This window comes from Pongo pygmaeus, chromosome 2 (assembly GCF_028885625.2).
Source record: "Pongo pygmaeus isolate AG05252 chromosome 2, NHGRI_mPonPyg2-v2.0_pri, whole genome shotgun sequence".
Taxonomy (NCBI): domain Eukaryota; kingdom Metazoa; phylum Chordata; class Mammalia; order Primates; family Hominidae; genus Pongo; species Pongo pygmaeus.
Window position 1 is genome coordinate 165588743 of NC_085930.1, and position 18002 is coordinate 165606744.

General features: G+C 41.1%; 2 protein-coding genes across 4 annotated transcripts in view; one reads left to right on the forward strand and one right to left on the reverse strand.

Moving 5' to 3' along the window:
• Positions 1-6180: 6180 nt before the first annotated feature.
• LOC129032944 (uncharacterized) lies at positions 6181-9354 on the reverse strand. The gene is made up of 3 exons (XM_054480863.2): positions 9271-9354; positions 8532-9160; positions 6181-6449 (listed from the first exon to the last, which is right to left on the reverse strand). The coding sequence occupies exons 1-3, from the start codon at positions 9352-9354 to the stop codon at positions 6323-6325; spliced, it is 840 nt and encodes a 279-aa protein (XP_054336838.1). The 3' UTR covers positions 6181-6322.
• Positions 8705-18002, forward strand: part of TIPARP (TCDD inducible poly(ADP-ribose) polymerase) — a 32363-nt gene continuing 23065 nt past the window's right edge. Inside the window, exons 1-3 of one of the 3 annotated variants that reach the window (XM_063661324.1) lie at positions 8910-9708; positions 9968-10076; positions 11950-12907. In XM_063661324.1, coding sequence (XP_063517394.1) covers positions 11991-12907 — 917 coding nt within the window. In that variant the 5' untranslated portion in view covers positions 8910-9708; positions 9968-10076; positions 11950-11990. Of the gene's footprint in view, positions 9709-9891; positions 10077-11949; positions 12908-18002 lie in introns of those variants that run through there. The other 2 variants (XM_054481505.2, XM_063661325.1) reach the window with 2 other exon arrangements.

The window sequence follows — 18002 nt, forward strand, 5'->3', positions numbered from 1 at the left end:
ATGTGTCAATCTTAAGAAGTCCAAAACTACATTATTGTTTCTCCCTGTTCCCCAAAATGTGTTCTTTCTACAATCTTCAGCATCTAAGTGAAGGACAGATCCATTCTTCTAGTTGCTCAAGCCAAAAACTGAGGACTCATTTCTGGCTTTTCAGTTTCCCTCATACACCAAATCCGCTCAGCTTTACCCTCAGCATGTGTCCAGAATCTAACCACCTCTCTCTATTATCATGATCCAGGCCACCACCATCTCTTGCTTGGTCTATTAACTAATCTTCCTGTGTTCACTCTTTCCATCCTCTCCACACAACACCAGAGTGATCCTTTTAAAAGGCAAATTATATAGATTTCTGTCTCAGGGTAAAATCCAAAGTCCTTACTATGGGCCTAGCCTAAAAGATCTTATGAAATCCGGCCTCTGGTCATCCCTTTGACCTCATCAACAGTACTCTTGCTCATTCCACTCCCATCAAACTGGCTTCTGTGATTTCCCTCTAACATGCCAAGCTTGTCCCTACACATCCTATTCCATCTACCTGGAATGCTCTTTCCATAATGGCTGTGTGACTTACGCCTTCGTTTTCCTCAGGCTTCTGCTTAAATGTTTTCTTTTTGGGGAGGCCTTCTAGTAACAGCACATCAGATTTTTTAAAAACACTTCATTTCCTTTTCCACAGCACTCTCTAACACCTTATGTAGAGTGACCACACATCTTGGTTTTTCCATGACAGTCCTGATTTCAGCTGTACTGTATTGACATAATTGTGAATAATTAGTCTCAAAGTGTCCTTTTTTGATAAAGTATGTGGTTGTCCTACCCTTACCATGTCTTATTTTATTTTTACAGCTTTCATCGCCACCTGATACCACCTGTCTTCCTCTTATTAGAATGTTAAGAGTTGACCATTTATTTTATTCTCTACTGTATTCCTAGCACTCAGAAGTACCTAGAACACAAATGCTCAAGAGTATGTGTTGAATGAATAAGTGAAGTCATTGATTACCTGATGTATGTCCAGTGCTCTACTGGGAACCAAAGAGGAGAAGACAAATACAACACAGTCCCTATTCAATGCATAAGGCCCATGAAATTTAAATATATATATTTATATATAATAAATATATATTTATTTATTTATATTTATTATTTATTTATATAATAAATAACTATTAGTTATATAAATGAATATATTTATTATTATTTATATGTATTTATTTAAAGTGGCTCAAGTGATTCTCATGTGCAGGCCAGTTTAAAAACCCAGGAGCTATCTGCCTAATGGAGGAGCCAAAGATGAAAGGCAGGTGAGCATCAGAATGATCTCTCTTTAGTGAATGGCTAGGATGTCCAGTCTGCCAAAATCACCATATTGAATTTGGACATCAACATGAAAACATATGCTGTGTACAAGAGACTGCACAGTGAGGCTGCCAAGGGATATTAATGAATTGAATTCCTAAATTCTGTTACTGTGCTGGGGAACACAAAAACAAAAACCAAAAAAAAACCCAAAAACCTTCTTTACTATAAAAACAGAGTATTGGCTTTTCAGTGCCTGAATAGCAAAAATGGGAACTCTTCATGGCCCAGAATATCTTTGACAGTATAAGAAGTGGGGAGAGGAAAGCTTTCCCACAGAGAACTGTGTCTGGGGCTGGATTAAAATGAGCACTCAGTCACAATTTATTTGTTGTAGGAAAGAGATTTGTAACCAAACCCATGCACATAAACTCTAATTATGTCCTCAGGATAAATTCATACAAGTAGAAGTGCTGTTAACTCAGATGATCTCTGCACATGATTATCAAGATCTTTAATTTTAGTTGGGAATTCACTTGTTTTTTTAAGTAGAGGTTTTAAATTTTTTTTCTATTGGATTTTAGATGTACCCCAAGTAAAAAACAGCTGAGTCTCTTAACATTCTAAAGAATAATACTTCTAGCTACTTTAAGAAATCTGCTGATGGTAATCCTCCTCTCTGACAATATAGTTAGGCTTAATTCATCATCTCTATGCAACTGTTCCTCAGGGACATGGTTCCAGGAACCCCCAAGATACCAAAATCCATGGATGCTCAAGTCCCCCATAGAAAATGGCATAGTATTTGCATACTATGCACATCCTTCTATCTACTTCAAGTAATCTCTAGGTTACTTATACTACTTAATAAAATGCTATGTAAATAGTTGTTATATTGTACTTTTATTTGCATTAATTTTTTTATTGTTTTCTTTCCTAAATATTTTTGATCTATGGTTGGATGAATCTGTGGATGTGGAGTATGCAGATGCTGAGGGCTGACTGTATTTGGCCTTGCATGTAAATCTCTATTATGGCACTTACCATGCTAGTGTGTTTGTTTTCCTACTTGGCCACACCCGTAAGCCACCTCCTCCCCACTCCCAAGTGTTTTAAAAGACTATGAGCTCTTAAAGCAGTAGTGCCTAGAGAATTTCTGCAAAGTGCAGATTCTCCTGACCTGTTCTCTGAGATTCAGGAGGACTAGGGTGGGACCGGGGCATCTGCAGCAGGCTTTCCCAAGTGATTCTGGGTGGTCAGTACACAGACTTCCCTACAAGAAACTGACAAGTGGAGACTGTCTTAGTCACCATTGCATAACTACCACTAGATAAATGTGTGTTGAATCAATTGATTGAATGATCAGGAAAACATCTGGGGATTTCTCTGAGGAAATCATCTCATTTAAGATACTGCAATCTCATTTGAGATTGCAGTAATGTGGCCACGGCTCATCGCCACCTCCTCGGCTCATGTGATCCTCCTGCCTCAACTGCCTAGTAGCTGGGACTATAGGTGCATGCCACCATGCCTGGCTAATTTCTTTTTAAAAATTTTTGGTAGCCGGGCGCGGTGGCTCACATCTGTAATCCCAGCACCCTGGGAGGCTGAGGTGGGCGGATCACGGGGTCAGGAGATCAAGACCATCCTGGCTAACACGGTGAAACCCCGTCTCTACTAAAAAATACAAGACCTAAAGCCAGTTAGATCAGACAGTATTTTCAGTATGTGCTGCAAGAATTACTCAACAGGTCCAAAACTGAAGGGGATTCAAGAGAATACTTGACTCTTAGGGATCTTGAGAAAACAAAACAGTCAAGCAGATGATTAGGCAATTTACAAATGCAAATCTTAGATAATCAGAACAGTTTGTGATCTTGCTTAAGCATTTTAGAACTTGTCCTATTCACACTTCATCTGTTTCATTTTCTACTAGGCCTTTTAACCCTCACCTTTCCTAAAAAGAAGCACTCTGCTGCCTCGTCAGAGGCAGAGAAAAAAGTGAGTTTCAAGAGGGAGGAAACTATAACTGAGAGATATTTTTAAAACTTGGAAATGGTCTGCAAGGTGCATGTTCCATCACCTTATGAAAATATGAATTTTAAGTTTACATTTATCAAAGCATGTTCATGACAGGCTCCAAACCAACCTACCTTTGAGGTTACCTTTAATTCATTAATTCACGTTTGTTAACTTCCCTACCTTGTTCCTTAACATATTCCCTAGGAGCATTTTCTAATCTTCCCCACCAATATCATATTTGAAGTAAATAAATTACAGCCCAAATCTTATCTTGTTCAGGAATCCCACGAGTGCAGAACTCCTTCTCAGGGAAATAGGAAATCTTCCTTTGGGTAAGTTCCAGGAGTTGGTTCATTATAACAACATCAAGACAGTATTTTTAATAATAAATTTTATAGGTTTAAAAACAACAGTACTTCAGTTGCCTAGGAAATAATAGTTACATTTGATTGATTGATTGATTGATTTACTTATTTATTTAGACAGGGTCTTGCTCTGTTGCCCAGGCTGGATTGCAGTAATGTGGCCATGGCTCACCGCCACCTCCTCGGCTCATGTGATCCTCCTGCTTCAACTGCCTAGTAGCTGGGACTATAGGTGCATGCCACCACGCCTGGCTAATTTCTTTTTAAAAATTTTTGGTAGCCGGGCGCGGTGGCTCACGTCTGTAATCCCAGCACCCTGAGAGGCTGAGGTGGGCGGATCACGGGGTCAGGAGATCAAGACCATCCTGGCTAGCACGGTGAAACCCCGTCTCTACTAAAAAATACAAAAAATTCACTGGGTGTGGTGGCAGGCACCTGTAGACCCAGATACTCAGGAGGCTGAGGCAGGAGAATGGCATGAACCCAGGAGGCAGAGCTTGCAGTGAGCAGAGATCATGCCACTGCAACTCCGGCCTGGGCGACAGAGCAAGACTCCGTCCCCCCCAAAAAAAAAAAAAATTTGGTACAGATGGGGTCCCACTGTTTTCCAGGCTGGTCATAAACCCCTAGCTCCAAGCAATCCTCCTTCCTTGGCCTCCCAAAGCACTGGGATTATAGGTGTGAGCCACTGCATCCAGCCTCTTTCACTTTAGATATATGAGATTCATGCACATACGCAATTTTGAGTTAAAGAATAAATTACTCTTACATATACACTCATAGGAAACGTTATAGCTTGGACTTAGCTGTCTTAGATAAGGCGTTGTCAGTCTGCCATTTATGCAAGTTGGCTGTATTTCCCATATACAGCATGGGGAATACTGTCTTTTAGTACAGCAAAGCTACTAAAGCCTTTGTTTTCAAATCTCAGGTTTTTCATTCTGCTCTGAGTCATGTTATTCACTGTTTCCTTATGTGGTAACCAAAAATGATTGTCTTTCCACAAGAAGGATGTTAGGAAATTAACTAACAATTACAAAAACAGAAAGCAATAGAATATTGGTATTTACATTTGATAGCACTTACTGTTACTGAAAATTAAAACTGGAGGCCTTGGGTCACTTGAAATTCAAGTAAGAAGGAATGGCTTTTATACTAATAAACTGTTCATTGTAAGTACTCTACTGATAACTGATCAGTCATGCTAAAGAGAAATCCAGCAGATAAGAATGACAGAAATTATCAATAAAAGGAATTGGAAATTAAAATATTTCCATTCTATAAGCATATTTAAAGACAATTTGGCCAGGCACAGTGGCTCATGCCTGTAGTCCTAGCACTTTGGGAGGTCCAGGCAGGTGGATTGCTTGAAGCCAGGAGTTTGAGACCAGCCTGGCCAACATGGTGAAACCCTGTCTCTATTAAAAATACAAAAATCAGCTGAGCGCAGTGGCCCACACATGTAATCCAAGCTACTCAGGTGGCTGAGGCAGGAGAATCACTTGAACCTGGAGGCGGAGGTTGCAGTGAGTCAAGATTACGCCACTGCACTCCAGCCTAGGGGACAGAGTGAGATCCTGTCTCAAAAAAAAGAAATTAAAAAAATAAAGATAATTAAATAGCTTATTAAATAGCTTAGAGTCACATATAAAAAGTATACACATGCATATGCATGTACATGTGTCTTTTGTAGTTTTGAAGAGTGCTCAGGGAGGAGCCACATCTTATTCATCTATGTGTACTTATAATATTTAGTCCAGTTACTAGAATGTAGTAGATACGCAGTGAATAAGTTATGAAAAAAAGTGAATCGACATGTGCAATTAGAATGAACTAAATAAGCAAAAAATATTATAATTACTTGGAATATTAAACAGCTATTTGTTTAAAAGACAATATTAACATGGAAAGCTGTTTATGACATGTTAGGTAAAATAATATAGAAAAATACCTTGAATAAATAAGACAGATTATAACTATATCAAAGTGTTAAAATGAGATTTAGACAGGGTCCTGTTCTGTTGCCCAGGCTGGAGTGCAATAGTGTGACCATAGCTCACCACAGCCTTGACCTCTTGGGCTCAAGCAATCCTCCTGCCTCAGCTTCCGAGTAGCAGGGACTAGAGATGCATGCCACCATGCCCAGCTAATTAAAATTTTTTTTCCGTAGAGATGGGGGTCTCACCATGTTGGCCAGGCTGCTCTTAAACTCCTGCCCTCAACTGATCCTCCTGCCTTAGCCTCCCGAAGTGCTGGGATTACAGGCATGAGCCACTGCGTGGCCAAAATGAGACTTCAAAAGGTTCAACGATGGGCATCGTTATTTCTTCTACTTCCTGTTTTTAATTAACATGTTTCTTAATCTTACAATAATTTGGTATGTTTACAGAATTATCAGGAAATGTTACAGGAGTTGTATTGCTTTGTGACAGTTCTTGTATTTCTGATATACCAACTCACATTACTATCTAACTGGTAGAACCTAGAAGACTAGTTAGGAGACATGATAGTTTATTAGCTAAGAATGTGTTCATATATACATAACATATAACAGTTTAATAAAATTGGGATTTACTTTTTAAACATGTTAAGTCTAGAGGCAGCCAGTCTAGGATGGCTGCAGCAGTTTCAAGATGTCATGAGTAACCCAGGTTCCATCTTTCTGCCCCAGCATCCTTAGCTTGTTGCTTCCATCTTTGTATTTTCCACATCATCTTCACCTTCATTTTTGTCATGAAACTCCATCTCCATCCTGTTATTATTCTAGAAGAAAGAACAAAAGGAAGAAATTCAAGGGGTGACTCTGTATTAGGAAAGGAAATGCTTTTCTAGAAATCTCCAGCATGTGTCTAGAAGTGTATCCCATGGCCATCCGTAACTCCATGGGCTCTAGGGAAATGAATTTTTCAGCTAGGCACATTGTCATCCCTCCTTCAAAAAAAGATGGGCCACATCCGAGGTAGAGATTGTAGAGGATACCTTTTCTGGAGCAGTAAAACTTCAACAGTCTGAGGACCCTAAATGCAAGATTTTGAGTCCAGAATTTGGTGCCATTTTTCCCTTTGAGGCAATTAACATTCAGAAAGCAGTAATTGGGAGAGGCTGAGAAACTAGCCAGAGTTTTCAACTGCCTCAAGGCGAGTGGGTGTGGGATTGGGTGGGTAAAAATTTTGAGTTCAGGACCTAAGGAGGAAAGATTTTAAGTTGGAACTGGGCTATACCCTGGAAGTAACTTTTAATTATTCTCTGATTGGATTAAGGTGGTCTGTCCCTAGCCTAAACGACTACCAATATGTCACACCTCCCAATATTCACAATCTTGTGTAGTTCCTTTCCACACTGACGCTGAGCTTGGCCATGAGACTTGCTTTGGCCAGTGACACATTAGTAAGCATGATAAAAGTAAAGGCTTGCACATTGAGGCTTGTCTTTTTGGAATGTCCCCTCTTGCAATCCTAAGATTATGATGCTGTGAGGAAGCCTAAATTAGCCATATGGAGAAGCCATGTAGAGAAAAACCAAGGTATGTAGCTAACAGCCTTCTTTCTGTTCCAGCATCCTTAGCTTGTGGCTTCCATGTCCACATTTTCCACATCATGTTCACTTCATTTTTGTCATGAAACTCCATCTCCAGCCTCAAGTCCCAAGACTTATGACCCTAGTTAAGCCATTCCAGCCAGGCCCCAGTATGCCCACACTAATTGGAGCCCCAGACATCATGGAGCAGAAATGAGCCACCTGTACTATGCCCTGACTGAATTCCTGTGCCAGAGAATTCAGAATCATGAGTAAATAAAAGAGCCATTGTTTTAAGTCATTATATTTTGGGGGTGGTTTGAACACAGCAATAAATAACTGAAATACTACTAAAAGCATAAAGAATATATAACAACCTAATTGTTACAAGGGAGTGGAATTAATAATCTACAAGAAGGCACAAAAGGACAGAACAGAAACAGAACAAAGGAGAAAAATAGAAAGCCAACAGTAATACGGTAAACTCAAATATTAGCTTCTAGGCAATTCTATGTATGAGTAGACACTGACCAAGATCTTGTCTCAATAAGATTTTAAATGTAAAGATTTTCATCTTTTACCTATTGTCCTCTGAATTCCGCCCATATCATTCTCACCTTAGTTTAATGGCCCTGCCTTGATGCAATTTGAAATAAGCTGCAGAGGAGATAACACCCTTAATCTATTCATTGCTGGTGCGCTTACCCAGTCTGGTTTAGAACAGTTTAACAAAGGCTTAGAATCATGTCTACGATTTTTACCTCTTAGCTCCTAGTTTTACTGACTTCCATGTCTGGAATTACCAGCACTTTTTTTTTTTCGTACATATGGATTATATGAACTAAATGTATTGTTTCTTCCCTCACCACTGAAAATCTATTCAATATATGGAGTTACAATTCAAAGCATTTTACAACCCAGAAAATACGGCCATTCCATATGTGCTGTGTATTTCAGAGGTGCTCTGCAGGCTCCATGAGGACAGGCATGAAGTTCAGGCTACATGCCTGGTACGTAATAGACGCTCTGACAGACATTTGCTGAATGAATAAATTAGTCACTACGGCGTTTGTGGGCTTTAAAACACAAGTAAATGCGCTTCTATCGCCAAAACCTCAGAGCTAGGTTTCCCTTCTGCAAGGTGGCGTACAAGGCCCACGAAATAGGCGGCCGCCGCAGGTGCGCGGCCCGTCCAGCCTGTCCGGCTCGGGGCAGGCGACCTCGTCCGGTGGCAGTGGCGGAGGCAGCCGTTGGCTTCCTCACAGGGTGTGCCGAAATCAGGGGCTGGAGGCGTCTGGGGAGGAGGCAAATAAACAACGCCAACCGCACCGAAACCGGTCGTTCCGTTTCACATCCTCCCTCGGGTGCCTGGGTCTTCTCGGAACAAAGTGACCCTCCATCTGTCCGCAGGCAGGTGGAGCCCGTCCCACGCGGCACGCGCCTTCCTTCCTCACAGCCGCGTGTAGACGCGGACCCTCAGGGACACTGCGGGCGCGAGAAAGGACACGCCCCCTCGCGGGGGCACAAGTCCACCGCACACAACCCGCGCGCCTCCCCTCGAACGAACGCGCACGCGCGCGCAGGGGGCGGGTCTTCTTCCCGGCACCCACTGAGCGCCCGGCCTCCTCACCCCACCCCACCGAGCTCCGGCCGCCCAGGCTCCGCCTCCGCGACGGGCCGTCGGGAGGAGGCGACCGGAAGCCACTTAAAGCAGAGATCGAGGTGACAGGCGAGCTGGCTGGACTCGGAGCGCGGTCGAGTCTTTCTGCGTTCGCGGCGGCGGAATGGCCCGTGCGCGGCTCGCCGCGTCGCGGCTCAGTGGTCCCTAGACGCCTGCTCCCGCCCTCGGGGCTGACCTCCGGCGCGGACACTGCTTTCCGCTCGGCTCCTGTCGTCCGTTCTCTCAGGCTCCCGTTCAGGTAAAGGGCTCCGGGAGGGCACTGAGGGGCTGAAGGACCCTAGCGGGGAGTGCGAGCGCCGGCCTCGCGGCTCCGGCCCCGGCCCCGCGCCGGCAGTGTGCCGGGCTCTCGCGGATCGGGGTGATTGATTTTGAGACTGCCCTTTGTACCGAATTCACTCGGGTCCCGTCAGCATCAGGATGGAATTGGTTTACACTTCTTAGGCACTTAGAGCCTCTGGCAGGTGTATACATCAGACCGAGGCGCCGAAGGATTTAGTTGGGGTCGCCGGCGCCTGCCCCTTCCCCGTTCGTCAGGGTGGGGGTGCGTCTATGCGGCCTCCCCCGCGGGCCGACCCCGGGTGCTCTGAGGCGCCTAGGAGCCCTTCCCAGACCCCGGGGGAGGGCACGGCAGCTACGGGAGCCTTCCGGCTACCCCGCGTTTCGGGCTGCAGCCCAGAAGTTTGGAAGATGTTTTCACGTTAACTTTGAGAGCGCACAAGTCTTCGTCTTCCTCCCCGCCGCCGCGGGAAGTGCTCGCCGCCTTTCCCCGGCGTTTCGCGGCTCAGTTCTGCGAGCCCCCAAGACCCGTTGGACGCTCCTCGGGAGGTGAGCTGAGGGGTAAAGAAGAATTAAAGAGAGAAGGCGCTGCGAGTGGTCTCTGGGATGCAGGGAGGCCGGGGCGGGTCGTTGGTCCGGAGGAGGCTGGACAGGGGTTGGGGGGCGCCCAGGCGCCTGCTGAGGGGAAGGCGGGGGCGGGGACGCCCGGGAACACCCGGAATTGCAGAGCCGGGCGGCGCCTCAGCTGCACTGCGCGGAGTTGGCGCGGCCCAGGACCAGGAGCTGAGCAAACCGCCGCGGCCAGCAGGAGGCGTCGCTCGGACCCGGGCTCGGCGCCGGGCGAGCAGGCTTTGGAGCGGCGGTTTCTTCGGAAAGTGCATTTGGCCGGGAGTGCCGCAGAACCCCGGCGTCACGAGGTGAGGGGTGTCGCGGTGTGTCGCCTGCCGCTGGAGACCAGAGGCTGTGTCCTCCTCATCTTTATTTTTCTGTTACGAAAACTAATTGAGGAACTACGTTCTAGTGGCTTTCCCCCTCCAGCCACTCCTCCAGTTCTCTGCTTCTTCCTCCCAGTTTTGTTTCCGAGTTTGATGAAGGGCAATAATAGGAAAAGTTGCGCGCGCGCTTGCGTGTGTACGCGCAGACACACATACAAATAAAATCGATTTAGTGTCTATTTCACCTTGATTGGGCTTGATAGGAGTGGTTAGAGTGTGTGCGCGTGGGGAAAGCACAGGCCGGTTTGGTATGGTGGAGAGGGAATACCACAATCTGTGCCAATTGTGCCTTGAGGCAATAGCACCAAATGATGAATAATAACGCCTGGCTTGGCTGCTTTCCCGTTGATTTATGTCTCATGTCAGATCCCTCCTTCTTCGTGAAGCTTTCCCTAACAATGCCAGCTCACAGTGAACTCTCCTTTTTCTGCCTTTTTCTTTTGTACTTATCATGTAAATTTAATACTTTATCAACTGCTTTGTATTTTACTTTTCTGAATTTAATGGACTTCTTACACATAGATTTATGACTCTCTCCAATTAAATTTTTAATATTCACTTTTGGGGACACTCAGTTTTATCTTTTGTTGTTGACCCACAAACAACAAAGAACTAAGCATTTAATATGTGCTTTTCTTAACTAATTCAGCCAACAAAATATATGTGGAACACCAGCTGTGTGCATTGTGGTAGCTAGGCACTTTACTGGGCACCTAGGATGCATATTTGATTAAGTCATGGGATCTTGCGTCACAGATCTCTTTCAGTTTATTGGACAAGAGAGAAGAGGATTAATTGCTCATCACCATTCGTTTCTCACCTGGCACAATCTCAGTAAATGTTTTCAAATTTCAGTTTTTTTCAAGGGGTCTGATTCTTGGAAGAAAGGACTTTTTCGTCTCTTTCAGTAGTGGATTAGGAATCTGAAATTTGGTGTGTGTTTTATATTGTTGTTTTATTTTTCTGTAGTATGCCTTCATTTGCTCTTTAAAAATGTATATATGTAACTTTTCTGAAGACAAGAACTAGGAGGCTTTTTCTGTGTTACCAAGTTGTGCTTGTCTTCTGACACAGCGTGCAGTGGTTGTTGCTAATGGGGCTTCTGTTACTAAACACACCCTTGTATTCCATCAGTAGTGGTAATGTTTTTGGGGGTTGCAAAAGTAGACTCTTAACATTCTTGGATAGTATATTAGAGCTTTCTGAATATAGAAATGCTTAACAGACTCCTGGCTTTCTCCCATATAACATTTCAATTGAGAGCCCCTGTTTCTTGTGTATATTCTTATACCCTTAAATTCACTCACTGTTTTAAGTTTGAAGTTTATCTTTCATTTGATGAACTTTTAAAGAAACTTTTTGTCAACTCATGAGATAGGTGATACATAAACAACTATGAAGAGAACCGCAAAGCTGAGTGGAAATGTGGTTTCCCTGCTGTCATCATCTAGATACAGTTATTTCTACCTCCCATTTCCCACCCCACTCTAACCTTATAGTAAAAATTCATAACCTAGAAGAATTGCAAACTCTTATGTATTCAGCCCACAAATGCATGCCAATGGCCTATGAAAGACTCTTCTACTTTTACCTGCTGTGTGCTTTTGAATAGCCTTGGATGCTTTGGAGCCTTAATTTCTCAGTAAAATTTAAAATTGACCTGTAAAAACTAAATATAGTATAAGAGGAATGGTTTCAGGGAATCAGTCAGGACAAAAACAAAACATTTTAATGAATGAATGAAATCCAGTTGCTGTCAGTTTGTAAATGATCATCTTCCTTCCTTTCCTCCTAGGATTTTTAGACTCTGAGGAGCAGTTGGAGCTAATCCACATTATGGAAATGGAAACCACCGAACCTGAGCCAGACTGTGTAGTGCAGCCTCCCTCTCCTCCTGATGACTTTTCATGCCAAATGAGACTCTCTGAGAAGATCACTCCATTGAAGACTTGTTTTAAGAAAAAGGATCAGAAAAGATTGGGAACTGGAACCCTGAGGTCTTTGAGGCCGATATTAAACACTCTTCTAGAATCTGGCTCACTTGATGGGGTTTTTAGATCTAGGAACCAGAGTACAGATGAGAACAGCTTACATGAACCTATGATGAAGAAAGCCATGGAAATCAATTCATCGTGCCCACCAGCAGAAAATAATATGTCTGTTCTGATTCCTGATAGGACAAATGTTGGGGACCAGATACCGGAAGCCCATCCTTCCACTGAAGCTCCAGAACAAGTGGTTCCAATCCAAGATCACAGCTTTCCATCAGAAACCCTCAGTGGGACGGTGGCAGATTCTACACCAGGTCACTTCCAGACTGATCTTTTGCACCCAGTTTCAAGTGATATTCCTACTAGTCCTGACTGCTTAGACAAAGTCATAGATTATGTTCCAGGCGTTTTCCAAGAAAACAGTTTTACAATCCAATACATTTTGGACACCAGTGATAAGCTGAGTACTGAGCTCTTCCAGGACAAAAGTGAAGAGGCTTCCCTTGACCTCGTGTTTGAGCTGGTGAACCAATTGCAGTACCACACTCACCAAGAGAACGGAATTGAAATTTGCATGGACTTTCTGCAAGGCACTTGTGTTTATGGCAGGGATTGTTTGAAGCACCACACTGTCTTGCCATATCATTGGCAGATCAAAAGGACAACTACTCAAAAGTGGCAGAGTGTATTCAATGATTCTCAGGAGCACTTGGAAAGATTTTACTGTAACCCAGAAAATGATAGAATGAGAATGAAGTATGGGTATGTATTTATAACAACTTGTAGAACTGTTGTTAAATGCTATAGAGAAGGTAAAGAAGCTAAAAGCTTAGTAGGGTGGTTTCTTTCAGTAGTAACAGGTTTTCTTTTTTTCCGCTATTATTCTTTTGACTATGCTATCCTGATTTTTCATGGTGGGTGAATGCAGGCTATTAACTCAACCGGACAATGAAAGTTTTATGATTTGAACAATTCATATGTCACTCAGTTCAACGTGCGTGTGACTGAGAAGTTGCACATACATTAAATATTGTGAATCAAATACTGTTTTAATCACCCAAGGAAAGCTGGCTTTTGAAAGAAAGTCTGGCGAATCTTACTATAACATAAATAATGAATCACCTAATTTATCTAATTTTAAAGCTCTGCACATTGAGTAGCTGTTATTTTTTAAAGAAAAATAGTATTGTCGAGAGATGTTTGTGGCCCTCTTCATTTTGAATGGTATAAACATCTTTTCTGTGAATGATTCAGAAGTTCCTCCCGTACTTCTGGATATTTTATTAGTTTCCTTGGAACTTTTCACCATTAAGTTTATATTATAGATAAAATAAGTTTTTCCAGAATTTAGGGTATTTTTTTTTTTTAAGCTGGAAGAGTCCTTTAACAGTCAGTGAAGGGATGAATTTATGGTAAGGTATGTTTAATACTCAAACAATTATCCTTGAGTTTTGGTACACAAGATGTGTGTATATACATAACTCAGTTCTTTTAGTATGGATGTCTAAGCAGCATTCACTGGCAGGGAACTGGTATTTCCACATCTGAATTCTTCTTTAATTAAACTTTAAAATGAAGAAAATGATAGTTGCCTCATGTAAAGTTGCTAGTGCAAAAATGGCTATATAATAAGCATTAATCTTTGCATCTCTAAGTTATTTCTCCTGTAGCATAGAAGGAGCTAAAATGTGTGGTGGTAATAGCTATTTGTGTATGACCAAGAGTAAGGATTAAAATTAAAAGGGAGAGAAGAGCACTTCTGTCCATGCTCTCTGATTGAGGAGGCCATGAAGGCAACCTAACAGCTTCATACTAATGAATGGCCTGGTATAGTACTGAGATGACCCATATTGGGGGGGAAAATACACTGAATATACCATCCCACAAGTCCAAGAGAAAACAATTCCTTGAGTCATCTTTGTTCACAGATATGTTGGTTTATACTACCTATGTATCTAGAGAGTCAGCAAATGGTTGCAGTAAACCATTTCCAAGTTGTCTGATTCTGGTAGTCTTCATGTCAAACTTCTGAATTCTGACTGGTGCCAGAGCTTGTTTGCATTACAGAAACATGGTTTTTTTTTTGTTTTTCGTTTTTTCCATTTATCTCGTTCCCATTCAGTAATGGGTAAATGGGTGTCTTTTAATAATTTTAATATTTCAGTTAGATAGTACATAAATCCATGTGTCTTTTTAGCAACTTAATTATCATGAGACTAGAACTTTGCATCTTGTGTTTCAAAAGGGAAGTGCGGAACAAGAAGAGAAACAGTATAAAGCCCAAATTCAAAAGTATTACATAGAAGACCCTATGAAATAAAAGTAAGGTCATATCAAGAGTGTAGTTCTCCTGACTATAAATGTATTATCTTGATAATATATTACACTCAAGATTCCACCTTGCTTCGGTAGTGAAAATCTTATAATACAGCTAAGTACTTTTAACTTATTTTTTTAAGCCAGTATTGGAAGAGAAAAATGTTTTTCCATTTTATCTTAAAAATCTTTTTATTAAGGTATTTTCCAAAATCTCTGTTGCCCATGAGCTAGCAATTCTAATTGCTATGTCAAGGGTAATTAATTTTATATACTCTCAAAGCCACTCTAATCCTTCTATCTCCAGATTGCAAAACTCTGCAGAATAGCGGCTCCCACTTCACCCTCATGAAGCAAATTTCCAGTCTGCTGAGTACTTCAGCATCTTGGTACATAAAGTTTGTATCTGTTTGAATTGATCAGGAAGAAACTAGCAGGATTATTGGCCAACACATGACAGTCTGTTACCATGAGAACAAGGCAAGATGATCATTTTGATCCCAGAAAATCCAGGAATTCTTAGGTCAGGAGCATATGGGTGTTTTTTGTCCTTTGGTAAGATTGTTTTGCTTAAGAATAGACATAGATATAGGCCCATAAGCCTGCATTGTTGTATTATGAGGTAGTTGCAATGGGTGCTTGATTTCCACATCAGTTTTAATGAAGTAAACTAATGTTTATCTGACACTTGGGAGAAGAAAAGTGTGAGCGAAGTATTATAATTACCATTGCTCCTACTACATTGTTAGTAGTAATAAGTGGTCCTGTCCTAGGAAAATAGCAAAAAGTATTAACTGTTAAATTACTAGTAAAGTGAAGTTCTCTGAAGATTACAGAAAGAAATGTTGTAATATAGTAGATAGCTAAGTGTCAAAAATTAGCTTTTGGGAAGTTGACTTGTGGTCATTGCAACCTGGTTTTCCTTGTATTCCAAAGCGATGTTGTGTTTCCTGGCAACAAGATGCAGATAACGGCATGTTGAGCCTTGCTGAGAGATTCACAAACAAGCTGGAGCAGCCCAGGTTCACATGGTTACCACATTATTTGGCTAAAGCTATTAATCTCTGTGGTCAGGCCTGTAAAGCTGGTCTATCTGTGCAGATTGCACATAACCAGGAAGTGTGTGTTCAGCTGTGTATATGTCGAAGTTGGAACCAGCAGTCTTTGGATTAAGAAATAATGAATGGCAGTTGTTTATCCCACTGTTTTCAGTAGTTTATATGGCTTGGTAAATCATTATCATATTCTATATCCATAACATCTTCATTGTTTGATACTTGGGGAAAGTTCATAGTTCTGGGTCTCTAGCAGAGATGAAAGTTCATAGTTTCAAACTGTACAGATAAAATTTTTCATTTAGCTTTGCAAATGTATTGGATTTAATACCTAAATCTAAATTATATGTATAGTGTTCATTTTGTTCTCAGGAATGAAATTGGAAAGGAAGTTGAACTAGATAAATTCACAGGACCTTTCCAACTTTTTAGTCAAGATGCTTAGATACTAAAAGCACATTAAAAAAGGATTTCAATAATACATGCTTATTTGTTCCTTGTAATGAAATTATGATGTAATCCCACTTGGCTTTCTCATTTTGCTTTTGTACATCTACAAACGTTCATTGCCAACATCAACTGCATACTAGTGTGTATGTACTTCCCAGATATAGCTGCTGAGGCTTCTTTTTTGCACACGAGATGAGCCTTGGAGAATTTCCAAATTCCAAATATACAGTTGAGAAACAACATTGAGTGTTGTGTTTTCGATTAAGAAAACAGAGTCTCGAACAGTGTAGGCGCTCATCCTTAGTAGACGATGACATTGGATGGCAGAATTAAGCAGTTTTAAAAGAGCCTTGCACACTGTGGAGTACTGTTGTGGATAATTGAAATTATGGAGGTTGTGCAAATCTCTCTTTAGCAAACAAGATCACCACTAGTTTCATATTACATTCATTTTAAATTGAGCCAGAACAATTTTCTAGTTATTTCCACCTATCAAGAAGGGACACACTGCAAACCTTATTTTGGAGGCTACCTGCAGGTGCACATATGACCAATGATTATTTCTAATTCTGAATTTATTGAAAGAGAGTGGAGGTGAAGAGGAAGAGGAAAGTTGCAAACCCTGAATCTATTATTAATTTTTTTCAGAGGACAGGGTTTTTTTCTTTTGGGATTAATGCTCACTGATAAAAGAGGGAGCTTTAGTTGCTTTAAGGCTTAAGGCTAGAGTGTTGTCATAGTTTTAGTTGCTGAGTGATTTTGATTGCTAATTGCCCTTAGAAGTCTATTTTTAAAATCTGTCCAAGGGACAATACCATTAGATGACTTCACGGAAACTCTATATAAAAGAGAAATGTATATTAATGATCATAAAAAGCATATACTGTTATAGTCCCTATATGACTTGCATAGTGAATTAGCTAAACTAGAGCAATCTCCTGACTGAACTCTACTGGAGTAGTTAAATTAGCCAAGTTAGCTCTGGCGTGCACAGCTGTGATGATGTATGAACTAACTCATTATGTGTTATTGATAACACTGGAGAGAGGAGAACAGCTGAAACTTACTATGCCTTGTGACTTTTTGGTAGTTCTTGAATATACACAGCTGGATGAGTTTAAATTTATTTTAAAAATTTCTGCCTAAGAGAAAGACAGCTCCATAAGCAAGAACTGTGTTTGAAGTGACTTTCGAAATGTGTGCCTTGTGCTTTAGGATAAAGCAATCCAATGAATTATTTTTTGTACTTCTTTATGCTACTATTTACATATGAAATAAAACTAATTGGCTTCTATCTATACTAACCCAGAGAAGTTACTGGATCTGTGTAGAGCTATCATGGGAATCAATAGCAATCATTTATTTATTCCCTTTTTGGTTTTTTATCAATAAGCAGATTAGACTTTTTGAAGCAGCTGCCACCTGGCTTCAGGTTGGGGTCATTGTTTTCCTGATGTATTTATGGTAATGAAAATGAACCTTGTCAAAATGATTTATAAGTTTTAAATCAGACAGTTGGAGGAAATAGCTTGTAAGTTTATGTGGCATTCCCTAAAAATAATTGCATGATACATTATATATTTTATCATTGAGTTGAATCCAAAGCTCTTACTTTTTATTGTAAGTAAGAAAAAAAAGGAATACGAGTTGAATATCCCTTATCCAAAATTCTTGGAGACCAGAAGTGTTTCAGATTTTGCATTTTGGAATATTTGCATAGTACCCCAGTTAAGCATCTGAAATCCGAAATGCTCCAGTGAGCATTTGGGTATCATCTTGGTGCTCAGAAAGTTTTGGGTTTGAAGGATTTCCGATTTTCAGATTTGGGGTGCTCAATTTATAGTAGTAACTCCATTCAGCATTTAAAACTTCATTCTGCATATAGTGGGCATGCAAAAAAAAAAAAATGCTACTTTTGACTGATAACTCTGTTGTGTCCCTGTAAATCTATTTCCTATTATATTAGAATTATCCTATTATACTAGAATTTCTAGATCATAGATTTACAATCTACCATAAAGCAAAGATAAACTTCA

What these genes read in the sequence shown, in the direction of transcription:
- LOC129032944 (XM_054480863.2), bottom strand. Translation starts at nt 9,354, where the DNA reads ATGTATACACCTGCCAGAGGCTCTAAGTGCCTAAGAAGTGTAAACCAA. An exon ending in ACGGGACCCGAGTGAATTCG is followed by an intron (nt 9,161 to 9,270) that starts GTACAAAGGGCA and finishes ACTCCCCGCTAG; the next exon opens with GGTCCTTCAGCCCCTCAGTG. An exon ending in AAACGGAACGACCGGTTTCG is followed by an intron (nt 6,450 to 8,531) that starts GTGCGGTTGGCG and finishes TCTTTCTTCTAG; the next exon opens with AATAATAACAGGATGGAGAT.